At 41.0% G+C, this 24,752-nt stretch overlaps 2 protein-coding genes across 4 annotated transcripts; one reads left to right on the plus strand and one right to left on the minus strand.

Annotated features, from left to right (window-relative positions):
* Nucleotides 1–75: 75 nt before the first annotated feature.
* On the plus strand, nt 76–8,845 carry LOC135478036 (sorcin-like). Of its 2 annotated transcripts, none has more exons than XM_064758301.1 (6): nt 76–190; nt 1,175–1,328; nt 1,911–2,048; nt 3,618–3,691; nt 7,032–7,097; nt 8,400–8,845. In XM_064758301.1, the coding sequence occupies exons 2-5, from the start codon at nt 1,196–1,198 to the stop codon at nt 7,056–7,058; spliced, it is 372 nt and encodes a 123-aa protein (XP_064614371.1). In that variant the 5' UTR covers nt 76–190; nt 1,175–1,195; the 3' UTR covers nt 7,059–7,097; nt 8,400–8,845. The 2 variants fall into 2 exon arrangements, with proteins under 2 accessions (XP_064614371.1, XP_064614370.1); XM_064758300.1 differs by having other exon boundaries at nt 108–190; nt 1,178–1,328; nt 8,400–8,844.
* A 2,734-nt stretch (nt 8,846–11,579) lies between these two features.
* LOC135477571 (esterase OVCA2-like) lies at nt 11,580–24,540 on the minus strand. 2 transcript variants are annotated; one of them, XM_064757717.1, is made up of 8 exons: nt 24,299–24,540; nt 22,222–22,244; nt 21,414–21,484; nt 20,753–20,827; nt 18,764–18,882; nt 13,098–13,179; nt 12,736–12,876; nt 11,580–12,097 (listed from the first exon to the last, which is right to left on the minus strand). In XM_064757717.1, the coding sequence occupies exons 1-8, from the start codon at nt 24,329–24,331 to the stop codon at nt 11,949–11,951; spliced, it is 693 nt and encodes a 230-aa protein (XP_064613787.1). In that variant the 5' UTR covers nt 24,332–24,540; the 3' UTR covers nt 11,580–11,948. The 2 variants fall into 2 exon arrangements, with proteins under 2 accessions (XP_064613787.1, XP_064613786.1); XM_064757716.1 differs by lacking the exon at nt 24,299–24,540 and adding an exon at nt 22,641–22,767.
* Between the last annotated feature and the right edge of the window lie 212 nt (nt 24,541–24,752).

Raw genomic sequence — 24,752 nt, forward strand, 5'->3', positions numbered from 1 at the left:
TGGCTTCCTCTCCGGCCATAAGGGGAAAGGTCTGTCAGCAGCCTGCGGATGGTCAGGGGTTTCCTCCAGGCTCTACCCAGTTTTCACCCACCATCATGCTGAGTACAGTGTAAAACACCAATCAAATAAATAAAAAAATAAATAATGTGTGTTTTGACTCTGTTGCAGTATCATGATAGCTATGCTGGATGTATCCTGTCACTGACATGCATGATTTTTTGTTACCAGTGTATACTGTAGCTGTGTTTGCTTTGTATCATTACTACTAATTTATATTTCTAGCCTCATTGACAAAATTCATAAAGTATATTACCCAACCTTCTGCACTTTTGCAGAAGACATGAAGAACTCCATCTTGATTAGCTCTGAACTGATGCATGTTTTCGATTACTCGATGTTCATGTATGTGCGTTACTGTAACCTAAATTTTTTGGTCATTGTACGACCTACGTGAACATCATAGATTGTTAAGTCAAGTGGTGGCCCTTAACACATGGAGCAAATATCACACATGGTTTCTTACTGTACTGTGGCTCTTACCTTGTGTAGTAGATATCTCAGGATGGTTTGATACAGTGCACATAACTAAAACTATGGCCCTTAACATGTCAGTAGAGATCTCAGGATGGTTTGATACAGTGCACATAACTAAACTATGGCCCTTAAAGCGTGAGTAGAGATCTCAGGATGGTTTGATACACTGCACATAACTAAAACTATGGCCCTTAACACGTGAGTAGAGATCTCAGGATAGTTTGATACAGTACACATAATTAAAACTATGGCCCTTAACATGTGAGTAGAGATCTCAGGATGGTTTGATACAGCACACATAACTAAACTATTGCCCTTTGCATGTAGAGTAGAGATCACAGGATGGATTGATACAGCACACATAACTAAACTATGGTCCTTTGCATGTAGAGTAGAAATTACAGGGTGGTTTGTTACAGTACACATAACTAAACTATGGCCCTTTGCATGTAGAGTAGAAATCACAGGGTGGTTTGTTACAGTACACATAACTAAACTATTGTCCTTTGCATGTAGAGACCACACGGTGGTTTGTTACAGTACACATAACTAAACTATTGCCCTTTGCATATAGAGTAGAGATCACAGGGTGGTTTTCATGCATTCCACAAAAATAAACCATGAACCTTAACATGTGGAGTAGAGATCACAGGACGGCTTCATGCAGTATCAAGAGTACCTGGAGTTGCAGCAGTGTCTGGTTGCTTGGTTTAACGTTTTCCATCAACACGACGCAGATCGCTCTGGTTTCATCGAGGCACAAGAGCTGAGTCGGGTGATCAAGGGACTATTCGGTGAGGCTCCACATTTTGTGTATCCAATCAGTCAGTGTCTATAGTATACATTGTACCTTTACATAATTTGACTTGTATGTATGCCTGTGGGTTAACGTGGTACAATTTTTCAGTCATATGATGACAAGGAGTCATCAGGCGTGTGTACATATACTGTGCCTTCTTATGGCGAGTCCATGCCACCAAAGTGCTGCCGTCACTGAAGTATCATACCAAAGACACCAGACATGACACCTCATCCAGTCACATTATAATGACATTGGGCCAGCCTGTCCTGTTTCCTTGTTCTAACCTCTCAGTGCTGAGCATGAAGCGAGGCAGCAACAAGTACCATTCCTACATGTATAGAAAATGTCTCTTTATTCGTGGAGACTTGTTGGCATTAAACTTTAGAAGTTTGATGATGTTTGTTTTCTGCCAATATGATGTACGTTGCGCACGGACTTGAAGTAAGTCGATGAATGATCTACTCAAAGCACTTAGGTTTTCTGATTCACTAAAACTGAATGTCATCAGGTGTATGTCAGTGAAAATTGGTACATATGAACTTCTTCCTATATAACTGTCTGCTGTATTGGCCAGGGTATGGCATCTCTGCGGACTGCCTGTCTACTCTGCTGAGGCGCTATTCTCGTGTGTTACCTGGGCCTCAAGGGGACCGCTGTCTTATCTCCTTTGATGATTTTGTGGCCATGTCTGTCAGACTAAGGGCCTACACAGGTAAGTACACTCCATCAATACACTCTATATTGGTTTCCATAAATATTATGTGCAAACATGTATCTGTGAAAGGGTCATGTCAGAAGGGTGTTCATCAGTAACTTAAAAGAAAAGAGGGGGCCTCTGTGGCTCAGTTGGTTACTAGTAATGACCCAGTACCCACTCACCAATGCAGCCGCTGTGAGTTCAAGTCCAGTTCATGCTGGCTACCTCTCCGGCCATAAGTGGGAAAGTCTGACAGCAACCTGCAGATGGTCGTGGTTTTCCCCTGGGCTCTGCCCAGTTTCCTTCCATCATAATGCTGGCCCATATAAGAGAAAAGAGCACATATAAGGTGTACTATCCCTTAAATGAAAGAGCTATGCAAACTGTAAGGAATTCTATTTTTTTTTTTTTAATTTTTAAGTTTTCGTAAGAAAAAAAACAGTTTTAAACATAGCCATTATCTACAAAATTCACCGAATCAAGGAGCATTGAATGTCCTGTTATGTCCAACGAAAAGCCCCGTTTGATCCTCTTGAATACGGTGCCGTATACCTTAAGCACAATGACGTCAAGGTTTTACTTCTATTATATGATTAACGTTTATTTCCAGTCTCAACTAAGTAAGTATGTACATGTAATGTCATGATAATCGTGGATAATAAGGTCTGTGAAGGCCAACTCTAAAAAGAAAGAGTTTGGGACGTACTAGAGGGCTACATCATGGCTACATGCATGGCTATAGGCTACTAACGTGGCCAAGTCTAGAGTGTCTGTAGTGCCATACACTGAATAGCTACTGGGTAAAATTAAGCACAATGATGTATCTAATCTGTTAAAATGGCGGTCTAGAGACTAGCAAACTTCTGCGTATTCCATGTTTAACTATTAAATACTCAAATAACAAGCACTGCTTGCAGAAAGTTGAGATATTTTGTTTAACCTTAAGTAGAGATCTATTCATTTAAGGTATAGGTTGTATAAATGTGTTCTTTCTTTTATTTATTTATTTATTTTATTGGTGTTTTAAGCTGTACTCAAGAATATTTTACTTATGCGATGGTGGCCAGCTGTATGGTTGGGGAAAACTGAATAGATCCCAGAGGGAACCCATGATGATCTGCAGGTTGCTGTCAGACCTTCCCACTTATGGCTGGAGATGTACATGAGCTGGACTTGAACTCACAGAGACTGCATTGGTGAAAGGCTTCGGGCCGTTATGCTGCGCTAGTGCGCTAACCAACTAAGCCACAGAGGCCCCTCTTTTTTTTTTTTAACTACGTGTATCAAATGTGGGTGGTTTACCATACTGGGCATTTTGTTTCCTTATTGATCGCCACCAGTTGAGTGAATAATTCTTTAATATCCCATTATAAACAAAAATCAAATAAACAAGTACAAGTTGAAAATCCTTAGTATATTTATGGATTATTTATTTGACTACTTCACCTGTACGATGGTGGCCGGTATTGCTATGGGAGGATTTCCACCACCGTCCACAAATTGGTGCCTAACCTTCCCACGTACCACCAAAAGATCTCTGAGTATCATGATGTGAAGCAACCATAAATCAATGTTTGTTAACAGATGCGTTCCGCAGACGAGACCAGCTTCAGCATGGGGGAGGGGAAACTGGACAGTGTACCTTTCAGTATGACGACGTAAGTTCACACATTCCACTCGGGTTCTTTTAACCTCATGGGGTTATAGGCAATAACATATTATGTATCTGTTTTTGTTATTTTGTAATGAAATCCAAATATTTTCTATGTTGAAACAATTTGATTGAGTGAGTGAGTGCTTGAGGTTAACGTCGTACTTAACAATTTTTCAGTCATATGACGACGAAGGAGAGTCCTTAGAATGCATGTAATGTGCCTCCTTGTTGCAGGATTTCCATCGCTCTTTTATCTAGTGCTGCTTCACTGAGATGCCTTACCGAAGGCAAGTAAGCCACCCTGCCCGAGTCATTATACTGATACGGGTCAACCAGTCGTTGCACTATCCCCTTTATGCTGAACGCCAAGCCAGGAAGTTATAACTTCCTCTTTTAAAGTCTTAGGTGTGACTCAACCCGGGATTGACCCTGGATCTACCGCTCCTGAAGCGGACTCTCGACCAGCTGTGCTATCGGGGCCTGTTAGAAACAATTTGAAAACACAAAACAAAGAACCACTGAAACTGAAATGTATTTATTATGAAACGAAAATGGGTATCAGTCAAGAAATCACAGAAGAATGTTGCCCCGTTTTTGTGTGGATTATATTAAAATTTCATCAACTTCCCCCGAGTCAGGATATTGAACTGTGTACAATCCAGCTAGTACATGTCGGTCACAATATTAAAAAAACAATGCCACCATGACATAAAAGTTAATATTACTCCTACGATTGTTGTCTGCTCAAAATGGTAATCTGGGCAGGGGAGATCATGCCAGTGAACAACGCTCGTAGCGTTGGACTCAGTGACCACTTTGCTTTCAAGTGTAAACTCGGTAAGGTGTCTCTGTGAAGCAGCACTAGATAAAAGGACGGAGGAAATTTGTCCTGCAACAAAGAGGCATATGACATGCACTCTAAGGATTCGTTCGTCATCATATGACTGAAAAATTGTTAAGTACGACGTTAAACCTCAAGCACTCACTCACTCACTCACTCACTCAAGTGTAAACAATATGAGGTATGAAAAATGCTTGGGCTCTGCTGTGTTCCTGGGTGTATCGGCCCTGGGGTCACCATTTTCAGTTAAGAAAGTGATGGATACAGGCTGTGAAGAAGGGAAAGGCGAACTTAGGTGACCGTTGTGGTGGACTAACATGTGTAGTGCCCATTTCATCGAGGGTGACTACATCACGACGACCAAAGAAAGTTAGTGCGTCAAAAAGTTTTCCTCTACTTTAAATACAGAACACATAGCAGAGTGCCATGTCTCTCGAGTTTGCGCAGATATTTAACATTATGTTTTAATTAAGACGTAATGTACCGCTGTAAGGCGAGGACAATTTTGTCATGTTCCTTCGGGAGTATGGAATGAAGTTGTCCTCTGTATACGTTTGTTAAAAATGTCTGTTTAAAAATACGCGCCTTTCAATTAAATTCTTCTTCTTTTCCTTCCTCGCAACCTTAAGTTTCTGTGACCTTAAAATGTCTTTCAAATCCTCAAGGGTCTATCCCGCGAACTGATTGTCACTCTTATCAGACATAATAAAGTGACATTAAACATTAACAGTGTGGATAGCAACTGCCACAAGTACTGTGAATTGCCTCTCTTACTATGTTACTACTAGTCCCACCAAAACCCTGACAGCTTCCCGGAGTGCCTCTCTTACTATGTTACTACTAACCCCACAAAAACCCTGACAGCTGCTCAGATTGTCTCTCTTACTATGTTACTACTAGCCCCACCAAAACCTGTCAGCTGCCCAGAGTGCCTCTCTTACTATGTTACTACTAACCCCACCAAAACCCTGACAGCTGCCCAGATTGCCTCTCTTACTATGTTACTACTAGCCCCACCAAGACCCTGTCAGCTGCCCAGAGTGTCTATCTTACTATGTTACTACTAGCCCCACCAAGACCCTGTCAGCTGCCCAGAGTGTCTATCTTACTATGTTACTACTAGCCCCACCAAGACCCTGTCAGCTGCCCAGATTGTCTGTCTTACTATGTTACTACTAGCCCTACCAAAACCCTGACAGCTGCCCAGGGTGCCTCTGTTACTATGTTACTACTAGCCTCACCAAAACCCTGATAGCTGCCTGGAGTACCTCATTACTATGTTACTACCAGCACCACCAAAACCCTGACTGCTGCCCGGAGTGCCTCTGTATGTTACTACTAGCCCCACCAAAACCCTGACAGCTGCCCGGAGTCCCTCTCTTACTATGTTACTACCAGCCCCACCAAAACCCTGACAGTTGCCCGGAGTGTTTCTGTTATTATGTTACTACTGGCCCCACCAAAACCCTGACAGCTGCCCGCAGTGCCTCATTGTGTTACTACTAGCCCCACCAAAACCCTGACAGCTGCCCGCAGTGCCTCATTACTATGTTACTACCAGCCCCACCAAAACCCTGACTGCTGCCTGAAGTCCCTCTGTATGTTACTACTAGCCTTGCCAAAACCCTGACAGCTGCCCGGAGTCCATCTATTACTATGTTACTACCAGCCCCACCAAAACCCTGACTGCTGCCTGAAGTCCCTCTGTATGTTACTACTAGCCCCGCCAAAACCCTGACAGCTGCCCGGAGTCCCTCTCTTACTATGTTACTACCAGCCCTGCCAAAGCCCTGACAGCTGCCCGCAGTGCCTCATTACTATGTTACTACCAGCCCCACCAAAACCCTGACTGCTGCCTGAAGTTCCTCTGTATGTTACTACTAGCCTTGCCAAAACCCTGACAGCTGCCCGGAGTCCATCTATTACTATGTTACTACCAGCCCCACCAAAACCCTGACTGCTGCCTGAAGTTCCTCTGTATGTTACTACCAGCCCCACCAAAACCTGTCAGCTGCCCAGAGTGCCTCTCTTACTATGTTACTACTAGCCCGACCAAAGCCCTGACAGCTGCCCAGGGTGCCTCTGTTACTATGTTACTACTAGGCCCACTAAAACCCTGACAGCTGCCCGGAGTGCCTTTGCTCTTAATAATTCAGCAAAACATAAACTGGGGGTTTGGGGTCATGTCTGGTGTCTTCGGCATGTTACTTACGTGGCGGCAGCACTTTGGCAGCACGGACATGCCCTGCCACAAGAAGACACAGTATATGTGTACACACCTAACGATTCCTCATAGTCATATACCTAAAAAATTGTTGAAGTATTCATTCGTTCCTTTCTTTCAAAAGTTGAACGTTCCTTTTTAACTGTAACCTAAATTTTCCACACAGGAAACCACTAAAGCTGTGTTCTGCCTCCTGTTCAATTGGAGTGGCTGGATGATCAGTTTTATAATATAACAATCACATACATGTGCACAACTAATTGCTAATTTTTTTTTCAGTTTCTTCGCTGTGTGATGTGCCTGTAGATATTTCAGTCTGACTTGCCCACATTACAAGGATAACAGGTAAATAATCACTTAAGCATGTATATCCCAAACACTGATATCACTTATTAAACCACATTCAAAGGCTCTTGCATTCATTCTGCCGATTGGTTTTTAACCCTGTAGTCAAGAGTTTATCTATCATGTTCATGAGCATATGAAACAGATGAGCCATGAGTAAACCGCTAACCTTTGTCAAGTACCTGCCACAACTGGTTAAACCGTTGACCTTTGTCAAGTGCCTGCCACAACTGGCTAAACCGCTAACCTTTGTCGAGTACCTGCCACAACTGGTTAAACCGTTGACCTTTGTCAAGTGCCTGCCACAACTGGTTAAACCGCTAACCTTTGTCAAGTACCTGCCACAACTGGTTAAACCGTTGACCTTTGTCAAGTGCCTGCCACAACTGGCTAAACCACTAACCTTTGTCACGTACCTGCCACAACTGGTTAAACCGCTAACCTTTGTCAAGTGCCTGCCATAACTGGCTAAACCACTAGCCTTTGTCAAGTACCTGCCACAACTGGCTAAACCACTGACCTTTGTCAAGTACCTGCCACAACTGGCTAAACCACTAACCTTTGTCAAGTACCTGCCACAACTGGCTAAACCACTGACCTTTCTCAAGTACCTGCCACAACTGGCTAAACCACTAACCTTTGTCAAGTACCTGCCACAACTGGCTAAACCACTGACCTTTCTCAAGTACCTGCCACAACTGGCTAAACCACTGACCTTTGTCAAGTACCTGCCAAAAATGTCTAAACCACTGACCTTTCTCAGGTGCCTGCCACAACTGGCTAAACCACTGACCCTTGTCAAGTACCTGCCACAACTGGCTAAACCACTGACCTTTGTCAAGTACCTGCCAAAACTAGTTAAACCACTGACCTTTGTCAAGTACCTGCCACAACTGGCTAAACCACTGACCTTTGTCAAGTACCTGCCACAACTGGTTAAACCACTTACCTTTGTCAAGTACCTGCCACAACTGGCTAAACCACTGACCTTTGTCAAGTACCTGCCACAACTGGTTAAACCACTGACCTTTGTAAAGTACCTGCCACAACTGGCTAAACCACTGCTCACTCTTATTGAATGGTCACGTAGTACCATGTGGTTTTATTTACGTGTCAAAGGCACAACCTTGAACTCCTAAATTCACCTAGCAAATTATAGGCACCAGGCAGGCTGCCCTGTTATGTCTGTGTACTGATACCAGTAGATCAAATATTTTTCACTTGTGTTAGATTTGCATACTAAAATCCCCTAGCCCATTCAAGTTCTTGTGAATCTATTGACATTCTTTTTTTCTGTTGCAGGTTGGCTTGATTCACCCAACACCCAGATTAAACAAAACTCAAGGAAATATCTGAGTATCACAAACACTGGCTATTCCAACCTTATATTAGGAATACATTGAACATGAACCTCTGCCTGAATACTGATTAGTTCTGGGAAGAACCTTTCGGAAGAATTTGGCTACTTGTGTTAAATTCTTTCATCTCAAATAGTTTGATGATCGATTGTATATTTATTGCAGCTCCCCTGCTTCTTCTAATTTTTGGGACTCAAGGTGTGCTCTGTAAAACCAGTATATTTGTTATTGTAGCAGGAGTATTTACATTTTTTGTTTTTTTTTTTTGTTTTACATGGTTAGTGCATCTAATGACCAACATATTCATATCTTATTTTTCTTAAAAAAAAACTTAAGAGAAATGTAATTCTTTGCATTCAGCACTTCTTCTATATATCCTAAAAATTAGAAGAAATAGGGGACACTTAGAGACCCAACCAATGTACAACATATACCTATTGTTGTATGTGTCTAGTTGGGTGATGTATATACATGTACATATATATATATACATGTATACAAATATATATGTGTATTAAATATGTGTCATATAGATTCAATGTCATCAATTCCTATTTGTTCATTATAATACAATAATACCTACATGTATAAATGTAGTCTTGTTTTGTGGAAAATTCAGATTTTCTTTCTCTTCACATGCTACTCATGCATATTTATTTATTTATTTATTTGAGTGGTGTTTAGAAAAGATCCAAGAGGCGGTGAGATGGCGAGAGACTCCTGGGTACTAGCACTCTAAAACCACTAGGCCATTGAGGCCGTTGGTACATGTTTTTTTAGAATAGCCCAAATAGTTACCTTTCACAAAACATAGCTTCGTCTGTTATCGTTCAAAACCATTGATAAAGTTCCCAAAATTTATAAAGCAGGTCACATTATCACTTCCTCAAACTTTAGAAGCATTTGAACACCATACATGGATATAGTATAGGTACAAAACACTGGCATTCCGGCAACCTGCGAATGGTTGTGGGTTTTCTCTGGGCTCTGCTCGGTTCCCTCCCACCATAATGCTGGCCGGCGTTGTATAAGTGAAATATTCTTGAGTACAGCGTAAAACCCCAATCAAATAAAATAAATAAATACAAAACACTAAAAGGCAATAATTTGAGCTGTTCTTGGTGAACACAGATAATTTGATTTGATTACAGTAAAGCTTCTTAACACTGTGCTGAGCCAGTTTCAGTGGATGCCACTGGATTCATGAGTTTGCACCATTCAATCATAGTTTAATTGTGAGTTGATTTCACACTTTATGTCTATCATCCTCATTTCCACCAAGTAATAATCAACCGTTTTGGTGGCTTCATGGTTAGAGCGTCCACATCGAAGTCTGGAGACCCTGGGATAAAACCTGCATCAGGTCATGCCATAGACTTTAAAAATGGTACTTGCTGCAGCCTCGCATGGCGCTCAGTACAGAGGTTAGAGCAAGAAAACAGTAATGGTTGGCCTGGTGTGCGTATAATGGGACTGGGTGCAGTGCCATGTCTGTTGTCTTCGGCATGATACTTCACTGGCAGCAGCACTTTGGCACCACAAGAAGACTCAGTACATGTACATGTACATACACCTAATGACTCCTTGTCGTCATATGACTGAAAAATTGTTAAGTACGATGTTAAACCCAAAATACACATACCAAGTAACAATCAGGTACATTTATTACTTCATACACTACCTGTAAAAAGTGATTCTTGGAAATTCCTTCTGCAAGAATGAACTTGATCTGATTCATGTATTTATTTGATTGATGCTAAAAAGCTGTACACCCTACTTCCTCAGCTTTTTCACTTTTTACATATGAAAGAGCAACTTTCAGAGAGATGCATGCACCTGTTTAATTTGCTTTCACAGACAAAGTCTACATTGGTTGGGTTGACCAATTTCAGGACTTCACAAAAGTATAAATGTATCAGTTCATGCAGAATAATGCTCTATATGCAGAATATACATGTACTTAAAAAAACGCCTAGCAAATATCCAAAAAGGTTGAAGAACAACAGTAATGAGAATGGAATTGAACATAACCCTTCAAGTCACAGTGTGATTCTACAGCAAGCGTCCTAACCACTAAACCACCACCGGTTCCCTTTCAATTATTCATTTGATTGGTGTTTTATGCCGTACTCAAGAATATTTCACTTATATATCAGCAGCCAGCATTATGGTGGGAAGAAACCGGGCAGAGCCTGGGGGAAACCCATGACCCTCCGCAGGTTGCTGGGAGTAATTCCCACTTACCGCCAGAGAGGAAGCCAGCATGAGCTGGACTTGAACTCACAGCCACCGCATTGGTGAGAGGCTCCTGGGTCATTACGCTGTGCTAGTGCGCTAACCAACTGAGCCACGGAGGCCCTGGTTCCCTTTCAAGCAAAAGCCGTGACACATGTTTATTTATTTGATTGGTGTTTTATGCCGTACTCAAGAATATTTCACTTATATGACGGCGGCCAGCATTATGGTGGGAGGAAGCCAGGTAGGGCCCGGGGGGGATCCATGCCCATCTGCAGGTTGCTGACAGACTCTCCGACATACAGCAGGAGAGGAAGCCAGCATGAGCTGGACGTATTCACGGCGACCACATTAGTGGGAGGCTCTGGGGTCATTACGCTGTGCTAGCGTGCTAACCAACTGAGCCACAGAGGCCCCGCCATGACATATATGTACAGTACACTGTAAACCTCACTCTAGAAGAAGCTTGAGACGTTCTCCCATACTCGAAAAAGATTTGCACACTTTAATGAACAATTCGTCACACACTGGTGAACTTCAGATGTCTCGTACTAAGCCTTTGTACAACAGAATTTTTCCCATGATATCTGTCAGCTTTGCTCAGAGGTCTCCCCAGGGGCTGAACTGTTTCTCGCCCCCGCTTCAACGTACCCTAATTTACGCCAGTCCTCCCTAGCCATGAGGTTCCTCTGCATTCTGCATTCCAGGTACTCTTTGGACTCGTCACGACACATGGAATTCTGTTGTTTGTTTTCCCGCAGACACCTCATGTAGTTAAACATGAACTGCTTGCACTCCCCCTGGTGGTCAAGCGGGAAGCTCCCTTTGTCTGGAGGTCGCACAAATGTCTTGTTCTGAAATGTCATCGATGTCGACATCTTGCTCACAGCAAATAGAACCCCAATTTGATCACAATCACAGTACTGTAATCAAACTAATGGCATTCAACAATGAAATTTTGGGTATTATAACAGTATTGAAATGCACAATGTAGTATCGTCACAAAGTTCTGAATCCCCTACAACACACCCAGAGCTCGTTCAACGAAATACGTTCAACATTTGGATCTTGTAAATCTTTTTCTGAAGACTAAATACAGATCTCTGATGTCGATCAAGAAGTCTCACTCTATCAATCCACTGGCTTGAGATCATGTAAATCTTTATTCTCGAGGAATACTGCCAAGATTTCAATCAGTCACTCACAGCCAAACACTTCAGAGACTGCAGTATCCTCATTAAAACACTCCAGCCTTCTGTTAGAGGCTGTTTTTCATCTGCATCATCTTGTTTAAGAAGTCCAGGTACACCTTCTTCTGGGCGCTAGATGCTGGTATAAAATGACCCCCAGGATGCTGAAGAATGGTTGGTTCAATAAACTGGTCATTAGCGAGTTCTTCACTCATGTCTGGAGCAGAAAGACGAAGAAAAGTGAGAAATGAAGTCATTCACACTTTCATGGAACTTTATGATAAATTATACATTTACAGATATGTGTGTGTGTACATGTAATACTGCTGAGACAGTATATCCATGTTGCCATGGCAACCATTGAAATAACGGCATCCTTAGAAAGAAAAAACATGAACTAGTGCGTAAGACATTCCGCACAGTGACGTCACATGACGCTGACATTTTTAGACTCAACATGCCAGTTTTTAATAATACTGAAAGTGTACAGATTATGGGAAACCAATTAAGTAGGACTTGATTATCTTCTGAATTATGTTCTTGTTTGGGTTTTGGCTTTCTCTGAACACAAATACTGCGATTTTAAAAGTAGGCCTTTCACAAGAGGAAGTATGTTGACGTAAAATAATATTAGGCCACACCAATTTTTATTAATGTTGTTTTACGAGTAAATTTTTTCCAACATTAGTACAGAATTAAAAACTTTTGGAAAATGTGGACTATGCTGACAATTTTGCGTGTTCAAGACATATATACATGATCAGAGGGCTTAGAAAAACAGGAAAACTGTAAAACATTTTCACTTTTATTCTGACTCCCTATTTGGGCTAAAAGTGAGCACTATTTTAAGTGTACCTTTGGGAATAACCCCATCCGTCTCCCCATAAACGTGCAGACTGGGGCAGCTGACTTTGTTACGATACAAATCCTGGTGATCACTGGACCGACTCTTGAAACCAGCAACCACGATGGCAAAATCAAACTGAATAGGGGAATCTGGAAGACGATGCAAAGATGAATGATGGACCTATTGATGAAGATGCTTAGAATTTTCTCATCATTTGGACGTCATCTTACTAACCTTCATTGTTTTTTAATGAAAAGCCAAAATATAAGTGCATTTTAGGGTGCGGAGAAATCATGGAGAGAGAGGGGGAATTCCACAACCATCTGCAGGTTGCTACCAGACCTTTCCAAGATGGGTCCTGTGGTCTTACCTGTATCCTGCTCCTTTATAGCACAGAGGAGAGAGAGGAAGGAAGCTCCCTGACTGAACCCTAGTACTCCGTCAAATGGACCCTGGAAAATATGTATCAGGCTATCAGTATAGGGCCCTATTCATGAGTTTTTAATGGTATTTCATTAGAAATTCATTTTTTTGTTTAATACTTTTCTCACAATGTTAATTTTTTCAAAATCCCTATCGTTTTCCTTAGCCAGCAGGAAAAAAAAAAAAAAAAAGAGAGCCAAAAAAAAAAATTCCATTCGACCATCCCTATTTTCTCTTATACTGTCCGGTTATGCCAACAATTTAAAATTTTTTTTTTTAAGATAGATAGATAGATAGATAGATAGATAGAGCTTTATTTCAGACTGAATTGTCCATATAAAAAAAGATAAACACACACACACAAAGAAAAAGAAAGAAAAAAAAAAAAAAAAAAAAAAAAAAAAAAATTAATTATATACACATAACCGACTTCACATCAGTATAGTAAAACTGACCACCTCTCCTGAAGCCGAGATGTTATACTGGTGTCACTATTCAGGAGTTTTATTACGATGGAATTGTCAGTAAACATAAGTCTCCGTCTGAAACAATACACTGACCTGCGCAGTAATTCACCAAAGGACGGTACACCATTAATGCAGAACATAAAACTGGCACTACAATCGCGCCTGAAACACATTAACCATCTAAATGCATTATTGTAAGTGACCCGTAATGAGCTTATAACCTTTTTCAGAAAAGTACACCAAAGCTGACAACAGTATATATTGCAACAAAAACTACGAAAAAGTTGTACTTTAACAAGCTGAGTACAAGAACTAAACTTACGTATCAACATGTTGGCTCTAATACAGAGCTTTCTTTTCTGAGACAGAATGTCCGCATCATCAGACAAATTGTCAGTAATAATGTGCCCAAGGTAAGTATACGATTGGACATAAGATAACAATCTTTCATTAAGGTACAAAGGCGGGGGATTGAAATCTTTATACGTTTTAGGTTTAATAACCAAACACACAGTCTTACGGGTATTAAAAATTATGTCATGGGAAAGAGCATACTCTTCACATACTTTAAAGAGAGCTTGCATTGCTTTTGCAGACGGGCAGATTATACACATATCATCGGCGTAGATAAGGTGATTGATAAATATACCTCCAACATTACATCCAACACAACTATCGGACAGAGCAACGTCCAGTTCATGGAGGTATAGGTTAAACAGAGTAGGTGATAAAATCCCCCCTTGCCTAACTCCGTTTATGATACGGAAAGGGCTCGATATGGACGATCCCCATTTAATACTGAACTCTTGGGTATTAAACCATACTTCGAGAAACTGTATAATACATGGAGGTACATTACGATCAATCAGTTTTTGCAGTAAGCACCAGTGATTTACGCGATCGAAAGCCTTACTGGCATCAAGGAAACAAACAAAAACAGGGCTGCCATTAGAGCAATAGTAGTTGATAGCTTCTTTTAACACAAAAATGCATTGATCGGTGGATCTATTAGCTTTAAAACCAAACTGAAAATCTGAGGTGTCGAAGAAGTTAAGACATTTTTCTAAAATAAGGCCTTCGATAAGTTTCGAGATAGTAGTAGCGACAGCAATAGGTCGATAATTGTCGGAGGAAGTTATATTTCCAGACTTACTCTTAATTACTGGCGAAATGTAAACATCAGTAAGTTCCTTGGGGAGACAAGAATGCGCCATAAGTGCATTAATACAGAGTGTGAGATGATGTGCAACTTCAGGACCACCATACTTTAGGTGCTCAGAACTCAAACTGTCAGGTCCACTACATTTACCCAGTTTTAAAGTCTTAATTTTATCAGACACCTCTTCCACAGTAGTAAATCTATGGAATGGAGCATCATTACATTCAGTCAAATACTCAAGTACTTTATCCTTAGCTCTGGTATTTCTGACTGAGTTAAGAATAGATTCATATTTATCTTTCCACAGAGATGCTATGTTGGCTTCACCATGAGTGTCATCAATACTGATAGGGAGAGACATATTCTTAGCATTGGTGTTATTCACCTCTTTCCAGAATTCCTCCGAGTTGCATTGGAAGAGAGTTTGGGCCATTTTGTCGGCTCGAATTGATGACTCATTTTTCCTACAGGCCCTAACAGCATACTTAAATTTACGTCGAGTCATTTGCATGTAATTACAGATTTCACCACTTCGAGGGCTGCCATGCTCTTTCCAAAGAAGGAAAGCTACACGTGCATGAGCATGAAGGTCACTAACTAGATCATTCCAACCAGGAATATTGTATCGAGTAGAAGACTTATTTTTAGCAACGGTTTCATAACCAGCTTGACGCAGAGCGGTGACAATACTGCGATAATACTGAGATAACTCTTCAGAATGTGTTTTACATTTAGGTTGCATGCAATTCAGAGCCTCAGATGGAATTGTTATAGATCTCATTTTGAGTTTAGTCACAGAAGTATACCTAGCAATATCATTTCCATTAAGATTACTCCAATCAATGAACAGGCGAGTTGGATTGGAGCTGGAAGTAGAGAGGCGGGGTAAATTTTGCCAAGAAATGTTAATAGACAGTGGTTTATGGTCAGAAGTAACAAAATCATACAACACATTAATATTGTTTACAGAATCACTAACATGCTGGGAACAGAGGCAGTGATCTAACCACGAGGTGGTCAGGTGGGCATCACTGACATAAGTAAACGTAGAGTGCGGGAGAAGATTTAAGTCATAATTATATAGTCCTGAGTCAGTACAGAAATCTTTCAGCTCTTTTCCAAATGAAGCATTTGGGTCTGCATTCCAGTCTCCCATGACCACAACGTTGGGAATGTCAGATTCTTCAATAATAGACTTTATCTTAGCTAGATAATCATTAAATATGTCAATATTATCTGTACAATCCGTAGGCATGTATATATTAATTATCAATAGTTTACTTGAGTCAGACTCTAAACGAAGACCAAGCAGCCTATTGTCATGGAAGTCAACAATACTAGCCAAGCTTCCCAGCGACTTTTTCCAGAGGACAGCAATACCACCAAAGGGACGCCCAGGAGTTAGAAGGGTTTCGTCAATGGACGAGACACCATAGCCACAAAAGTCATTGTGTATGGCATTCAGTAAATCATGTTCCGAGTTTCTGAGCCAAGTTTCTTGAAGAACACATACATCACTAAGGTCACATAGTTGTTTAACTTCCTGTATAGAGGTCTTAAGTGACCTACAGTTGAAAGAGGTTACAGTTAATGACATGTTGAAAGTTAAATTGAGATAAGGCACAAGCAGAAATAAATAAATACCATAACTGGGACGCAAAAAAGTACATTCACTAAGAGTCATTCTGTAACATCACATGGTCACGTGCATATCGCTGTGTAGAACCGTTGGTGGTGTAATGGTCACCTTCCCTAAATCTTCGCTTGGACCATGTTGCATCCGAGTCGCGGCGGTTATAGAATTTTCGAACCAGTACTTCATCGGGCCAAAAGCTAGAACGTAATAACATATTCGAAACTTTACCCGTTACTCGTATCCAAAACGATGCATATGTGTCATATTTAGTATCCAGCCTCTTACATTCAACGTTAACACCTGAGTTATCCTTAACAAATTGGATTACGTCATTAGAAGTGGTTGTTGGCTCCAATCTGGTAATAAAGATTTCCACAGGGGGATAGGTTCGCAAACCTCGCAATTCATGTTTTTTGTTTGGTCGGGGTTTGTTTCTAATCACTGTTGTGAAATCGTTTCCAGCATACTCCAGAGTTGTACGGCTAGGATGTGATCCTTCAGTTGATAGCACAGCAGCGTAAGATTTATCCATTGATTGGTCTACACAGGAAGCCTCATTTGGAGCAGTGTTGTTAGTTATATCTGACAAAGGGACTGTTTTGCTTTTATTAGCAAACGGACTGTCACCAACAACATTGCACTCGTTGATGCGAGTAGACTGAGATAATTCAGTATCATCCTTAGAGGAGGCGCACTCACCGACACTGGTAATAGATTTCTCTAGGAATCGAGTTTTTCTATTTGTAGGTGGACTAGCACATTTGCTGTCCAAGCGGTCCAACTTTTTTTGAACATTGATCTGTGTTGAGTTTAGATCATCCATTTTGCTAACAATGTCATTCATCTGGAGCTTAACTCCTGCCAATTCACGTAAGAGAGAGGAAACATCAATATGATTTGTTGACACGGGAGGTAACTTGCTCAGTTGCCGAGCCACAAAGCATGGAATATCACTGGGTTCCAATTCGTGAAGCATTTTGCATATATCCTGAAGAGAGTTCACCTTTCTGTTCGGACCTGATCTCTTGCGAATTTTATTTGTCACAAGGTTTCCGCAGCACTTATACAAGATATCCTTTGCATTTTGAATTTCAGTATCACTATACACATCGTCACATAACTTCACCAGCGTGTCAATTGGTAAGACATCCAGCTTATCCGACAAGTAGCATAGTAGCTCGTTAATTATAGGCTGGGAACGATAATCGGCCTGAACATCCACAGAATTGGAGTCAGTATTGGAGTCATTGTCAATTTCAGCTGAACACGTAGCAGTATCAGCCATATGTAGTATATTCCGGTTATTGCAAGCTACGCGAGAAAGCCCGTAGAGAGCCTCACTGAAGATTGTATGCCATCTAAAGACTGTCACCAAGCATGGCGGCCACAAGTTTGTCCACTGAGCTGAGATTGCTCGTCAAGATCCACAGAAATTGATCAAACTAGAGTCGTGTGATGGAATGGATGAGAGAGAGCTGATTTGCCATACCTTCATGTATGCCCACAACAAGTCTTGGCACAAAACACAACACTGATCCACAGAAAACCTTGGAATTTGTCGCCACGAAGTGAAGGTAAAACCAAACAGCTGTTAAGAATGGCCTCAGCAGGTTTTGGCCCATGAGGACAGAAAACTGGGTTCCACACAATCAGCTGTAGTCACTTAAGCATTTTTAATATATATACTTGGTTAAGACTTAATCATGTTTTATTTCTAAATAAATATTCCTGGTAAAAATTAAAGTTAAATGAATCTATCTTGTTACCTGTATAGAGACACTTAAGAAAAAAAATTATTAATGTGGTCAGAATTAAAAACTCACGATACTGGTATATCTTTTACATAAAGCTTACATCTGATCACTTTTTGGCAATGATTTGATTTGATTTGATTGGTGTCTTACGCTATACTCAAGAATATTTCACTTATACGACGGTGGTCAGCATTATATGGTGGGAGGAAACCGGGCAGAGCCCGGGGGAAACCCACGACCATCCACAGGTTGCTGAACGACCTTCCCATGTACGGCCGGAGAGGAAGCCAGCATGAGCTGGACTTGAACTCATAGCGACCGCAGTGGTGAGAGACGCCTGGGTCATTACGCTGCGCTAGCGCGCTAACTGAATGAGCCACGGAGGCCCCTGTTGGCAGTGACGAAAAAGATAAAAGAAAAATCTGAATATACAAAAATCTAATATTGGATTCCCATGGATTCAACGAGATACAGTAGCTTGAATTTGTCTGAATATTGGTGAAATTTCATAAAACAAACAAGCCTTTCTAGATCACCTTCAGTTATTTAGCCAGAATATAACACTCAGCCAAAGTAACATATGATGGCTTCGCATACTTCCTCTTTGAAGCACTTGCACACCACATCCACAGATTCACGGAAGCCTTTGTCACAGTCAGTAATGTCCTGTGCTCGGAAATAATCGTCTGGGCGAGAAAACCACCAACCCCTTTGATCTGCAACCATGGAAACAGGCAGGTTCATGCACAGGCTACATTTGATTTCATTAACAGCTAGGTGTTGATCACAGTACGTTACCCAGGGGAAGGATGGGTGGGGAAATAGGCTGCATCTTTTGATGTGTATATTGCTATAAAAAAAAAACCACTTACACGTGAACAGGCTAGACTGACTGATTTATTGATTTATTTACTGAATTGCTGTTTTATGCCGTACTCAAGAATATCTCAATTATCATGACGGTGGCCAGTATTATGGTTGGTGGAACCCGGCAGAGCCCGGTGAAAACCCACGACCATCCACAGGTTGCTGACAGACTTTCTCACTTACAGCCGGAGACGAAGCCTGACTGACTGACCTGGCCACTACCATGAGAACATTGATTTGATTTGATTTGATTTTTGTTCAACATCGTGTTCAAGAATTTGTTTTATGGGTGCAGGGATAAACCACAGGCCTTTGGGATGTTACTAATAAATTTTTCCACGAGACGTACAGACAGGAACACCATGATGGTGGAAGTCAAGTGGTCTTCAAATAACGACAAAGGAATCCTTAGAGTGCATGTAATGTGCCTCCTTGTTGCAGGACAGATTTCCACCACTCTTTTATCTAGTGCTGTTTCACTGAGACGACTTACCAAAGGCAAGTAAGCCGCCCCAGTCTGAGCCATTATACTGATACAGGTCAACCAGTTGTTGCACTATCCCCTTCATGCTGAACGCCAAGTGAGGAAGTTGCATCTTCCTTTTTTTAAAGTCATAGGTGTGGCTCAACCCAGGATTGACCCTGGATCTACTGCTCCCAAAGCGGACGCTCTACCAACTGTGCTGTCGTGGCCGCTCACACTGTTGGGAAGTTACTAACAAATTTTTCCACATGAGACGTAAAGACAGGAACATGATACTGGTGGAAGTCAAGTGGTCTTCAACCAACACATAAAGACATGTCTCATAAACAGTGAGAATGAGACAATCATAGCACAGATGCTGTGTCTAAGGCTGACTGGACAGGCGACTTAAAACAGTGCAGTATTTATTTATTTATTTACTTGGTGTTTTAAGCTAAACTCAAGAATGTTTTACTTATACTACGGTGGATAGCATACTGGTGTTAGGGAACCGGGCAGAACACGGGGGAAACCCACGACCATCCGCAGGTTGCTGGCAGACCTTCCCACGTACGGCCGGAGAGGAAGTCAGCATGAGCTAGACTTGAACTCACAGTAACTGCATTGCTGAAAGGCTCCTGAGACATTTCACCCCACTGGTGTGCTAACCATCTCAGCCAGGGAGGCCCCCAAGTACAGTATTACAGGTGAAGAAAACACTAAAACAAAGTATTTGTTAGATGAAAGAGCATTAAATACTGCCCAGGAAAATAGTCTGACTTATTTTTTTAGAATTTTTCTAACTGACTAAAATGCACTTCAAACATAGGATTCTATGGTGGTCATCTTGGACTCAGAGGGTATGAGGGAAGTCAAAGCAATATTTTTGGCTTGAAATAGTTTGTTTCAAGGTCCGTTTCTTGAATGCGTTCATAGCTCTAAATGAAGACGCATTTTGAATGATTAACTATAGCAATTTATGTGTGTCGAGTGGCAAAAAGCTGAAGAGACACCACTGGTTCCTATATGGCCAGCAAAGGCCACAGAAGGATCCGAAGATTTATATGCATTTTACTAGGTCGAAAAATATTTTAAAAAATAAATCAAACTCATCTCCTGGACAATATTTAATGTTCTTCATAATAGTGTGTTCTTTGCATTCAGTGCTTAATTTGTAACTTTCAAACTGCCTTAATAAATCAAATATGTTACTACGGCAACTGTGTACAGAGCACAACTGCATGCTATAGTCTGACCTGATGAAATCGGTGTATCAGCAGCACCCTCTTCGCTCTCCAATGGCGGCACAATATTTGGGGCAGTGATGAAAACTGGGAGAGAAAATTTTTTTTAATCAAATGTGCATAGCTTGTGTTGTCAGAAAAGTGGATTTCCATGAACTGTAGACTATTCTAACCGCCATACAAGCCATGTCAACTGCTTACTGTAACAAAGGCCCTACAAGGCGGAAGAGTGCAGGAATCTACCACTTCCCTGCCCATGTCTGGGATTGAACCTGTGCCTCATGCCAAGTGACCGAAAGGCAAGCACCCTTAACATATTTAATCACTAGACCCTGGCTTGCATGCGCACCAATTTCAGTGGACATTTGATCGGGCTATTCTATGGAAAATGGCTGACAAATGTTGAAAATCATTCCACCCGATTCATGTCCAGGTCAGGCACGATACTGGTGCCTGAGCTTAATCTTCTTCCTTATCCATTCATATTTATACAACCATGTTTTCAAGAAATATCAACACAAACAAATTCTCTATAATGTTGGGATAGCATGCTATACTATCAATGTACACCAAAGTTAAACAGCTTAAATTATCTGTAATTACAAGACTTGATGTTAAACTAGGACAGTTACAGTATATAAATGCATTCAAACGTATGACTGAGAAAACTCACCTAATTTAGCCTTGTTTTTTATTATCTTCCTGAATGCCCCAGTTTTCTCTCGGAAAGTCTGACTGTTTTGTCTGCATTGGAGGAAAGATTTCATCAGAAAACTGAATGTATATGAAGTTATTAAACGACTTAACAACACAAATCTACAGTATTAATTACAGTGCAGCTTAATTTCACTACCTCATGACACCAAGTTTTCTGAAAACAGCGATGATACAAGTTTTTGTATCTTGTGAAGAATTTTTCACTTTATAATGGCAGTCACTGTATTATGGGCAGAGGAAAGTGGACTACTTGGGGTAAACCACTGACCACAGGCAAGTTACATGTACACTTGTGAACTTATGCACGTCACATACTTTAGGTCAAGGGGCCTGCGTGGCTCAGTCGGTTAGCGCATTAGACCCAGGAGCCTCTCACCAATGCGGTTGATGTGAGTTCAATTCCAGCTCATGCTGGCTTCCTCTCCGGCCGTAAGTGGGAAGGTCTGACAGCAACCTGCGGATGGTCGTGGGTTTCCCCCGGGCTGTTCCCAGTTTCCACCCACCATAATGCTGGCCGCCGTCGTATAAGTGAAATACTCTTGAGTACGGCGTAAAACACCAATCAAATAAATAAATAAATACTTTAGGTCATATTTGCTTGAAGGCTCATGGAATCATGAAAAAGTGCCTGTACGGTACTGAACTAAAACCTTGTGTGACCTAGCCATTAAAAGAATTTATTTGAACTTACAGAACGACACAAAATTTAAACAGAAACTTTTCACATTAACCCAATACAGTAAGAAAAAAAGCTGTCAACTGACCTGTAGCCATGGAGACACAGTATCTGAATAAAGGAAAAAAGAAACGCGAAAAGTTTATACCCAAAAATTATAAACCCATACACCTTAAAGGCTTTTAAATGTGTAATTTCAAGTGCTCAAGAGGACTGGGGATAAACCAGAGTTCAACAATAATTGCACCTTTCATTTTTTTTTTGCCACCTGAAGTTTTACAGCCTACAAAAAAATTATGTAAATGACCTACAATTTTGCACCAAAAGTGAATTTTCAGTTCACATTAATCCAACAACATATTACTTTTGGTGCCAAAACTTATATTTTGGATATATCATCCTACTTTCCACACAAACCTTAAAATGTTATTCTTAACATCAACAGAACAGGTTGTCTGCAAGTTACCAATGGGTGAAATCTTACGTCATTTTCCGTAGTTCACTTACATGAGGTAATCGGTGGATGTAATTGGGTAGGAAACCACTATGCATCCAGGTACCTGACATAAGCCTCAGTCAGCTCCTTGTGAGCTAGATTCAAACATACAACCTCACAAATGATGAGATCATCTAGATATCAACAGAGGAACAAACATAACAGGCAAATGACGCAGTAAAATATGTACTGTAAACATGGAAGATAACCTAAAATCCCGTCCACTCTGAGAATTTTACTGATCTTCAAAAGGCCTTTCGAATTTGGTTTGGTAAGTAAGATGACATCACACTGGAAAAGTGTGAGTGCCAAAAGTAAAATTTTACGACATTTATTTAAATCTAAAACTACACCTTTTTAGGGCTGCAATGTCAGGTCATTTACTGTAAGCTTGATGCCCAACGGGGAATTGTGCTTTCAACAATATGTCAGTTAGTAATGTTTACACATTAACAAGGAAACTGGTACAGCGTCCGCTTTGGGAGCGGTAGATCCAGGGTCAATCCTGGATTGAGTCACACCTAAGTCCTTAAAAGAGGAAGTTGTAACTTCCTCGCTTGTCGTTCAGCGTGAAAGGGATAGTGCAACGACTGATTGACCCGTTTCAGTACAATGGCTCGGGTGGGGCTGCTTACCTGCCTTCGGTTAGGCGTCTTGGTGAAGCAGCACCAGATATTATTTATTTATTTATTTGATTGGTGTTTTACGCCGTACTCAAGAATATTTCATTTATACGACTGCAGCCAGCATTATGGTGGGAGGAAACCGGGCAGAGCCCGGGGGAAGCCCACAGCCATCCGCAGGTTGCTACCAGACCTTCCCACTTACGGCCAGAGAGGAAGCCAGCATGAGCTGGACTTAAACTCACAGCGAAGGCAACACTAGATAAAAGAGCGGTGGAAATCTGTCCTGCAACAAGGAGGTACATTACATAAACCCTAAGGATTCCTTCGTCGTCATATGACTGAAAAATTGTTGCGCACGACGTTAAACCCCAAGCACTCACTCACTTAAACCCCAAGACTCACTGAACCTGGTTGAGCTAGAGGAAACCTGGTTCAGCTGGAGGAAATCATCATCTTCCGCTTTGTATGTGTACATGTACCTGACAAAGCCATTAAAATTAACAGAAAAGGTGAACATCTACGACACACTCCCGGAACCCTCCCCACCATCCATACTCCTGGGCCCCATTGTTCAAAACTGGTTTAAGACTTTACCATATTTAACTTTAAGCCAAGTCTTCAATTTTGTACTTAACATTAAAAAAAATGAGCACCATAATGTTAAATATAAACTAAAACTGCTGCTGTTATACTCTGACTTTGGAGAACAGCATTGGCTGCTGTGTCTGGCTAAAATTTTAGATAAAAAATATGACTTAATACCAGTATTAGCTAATACACTTTTGAACAACTGGCCCCTCAGGTTTAACAATTATGTGATGTTTACATGTATTTGATTGGTGCTTTATGCCATACTGAAGAACATATCTTTTATACAATGACATCAAGATAAATGGCTCATAATTAATATTTCCTTATTGGTTATGATTACGGTTGAATGCCTCTCTTAATAATATTTCATCTATGATTGAATTTCCACCTGACAAATGCTACCAATAAAAGGAATCAGACCTCTAGATATACAGTTTGGATATTTCACACACATTTAGGGGAGGGTTGTCAGAGTTTGTGGCCATTGTAGCACATGTGAGAGCTCCCCACACAAAGCACACCTAGGTTAGAAATCTTGTCCAGTGGTCTCCATACAGGATTGTCCAAATACCAGCAACCTGAGCACAGCTAAGCAAGCCCGGGGTCTGTGAAAATAGAATTAATACATGTACACGTACATGAAATAAATAGATGGATATAATTCATTTATATTTGATATTGCTGACAACAGACCTTAATGCTTAATTCAATTTTTTAATCCTGTGAGATGGAAATGACGTGAACCGAGACTTTGAGCCATTCAATACGTCAAAAATGGATTGTAGTGCAACGTCCATTGTAAAACTATAGTGACACTGTATCAGTTTCTACTGTAACATGATGAAGGAACATTTGACGTCAACACAATCAAGTCAAGGCTCCGCTACAGGGCGAGACAGATCCTTA

The sequence above is a fragment of the Liolophura sinensis genome, chromosome 11 (genome assembly GCF_032854445.1).
Source record: "Liolophura sinensis isolate JHLJ2023 chromosome 11, CUHK_Ljap_v2, whole genome shotgun sequence".
NCBI lineage: Eukaryota > Metazoa > Mollusca > Polyplacophora > Chitonida > Chitonidae > Liolophura > Liolophura sinensis.

Coding starts and splice junctions, on each gene's coding strand:
- LOC135478036 (XM_064758300.1), top strand. Junction 1,329..1,910: donor GGTGATCAAGGGACTATTCG/GTGAGGCTCCAC, acceptor TGTATTGGCCAG/GGTATGGCATCTCTGCGGAC. Junction 3,692..7,031: donor GTACCTTTCAGTATGACGAC/GTAAGTTCACAC, acceptor TTTTTTTTTCAG/TTTCTTCGCTGTGTGATGTG.
- LOC135477571 (XM_064757716.1), bottom strand. CDS start 22,700: ATGTCAGGTACCTGGATGCATAGTGGTTTCCTACCCAATTACATCCAC. Junction 21,485..22,221: donor CTGTGTCTCCATGGCTACAG/GTCAGTTGACAG, acceptor CCTCCAATGCAG/ACAAAACAGTCAGACTTTCC. Junction 20,828..21,413: donor AAAAAACAAGGCTAAATTAG/GTGAGTTTTCTC, acceptor TTTCTCTCCCAG/TTTTCATCACTGCCCCAAAT.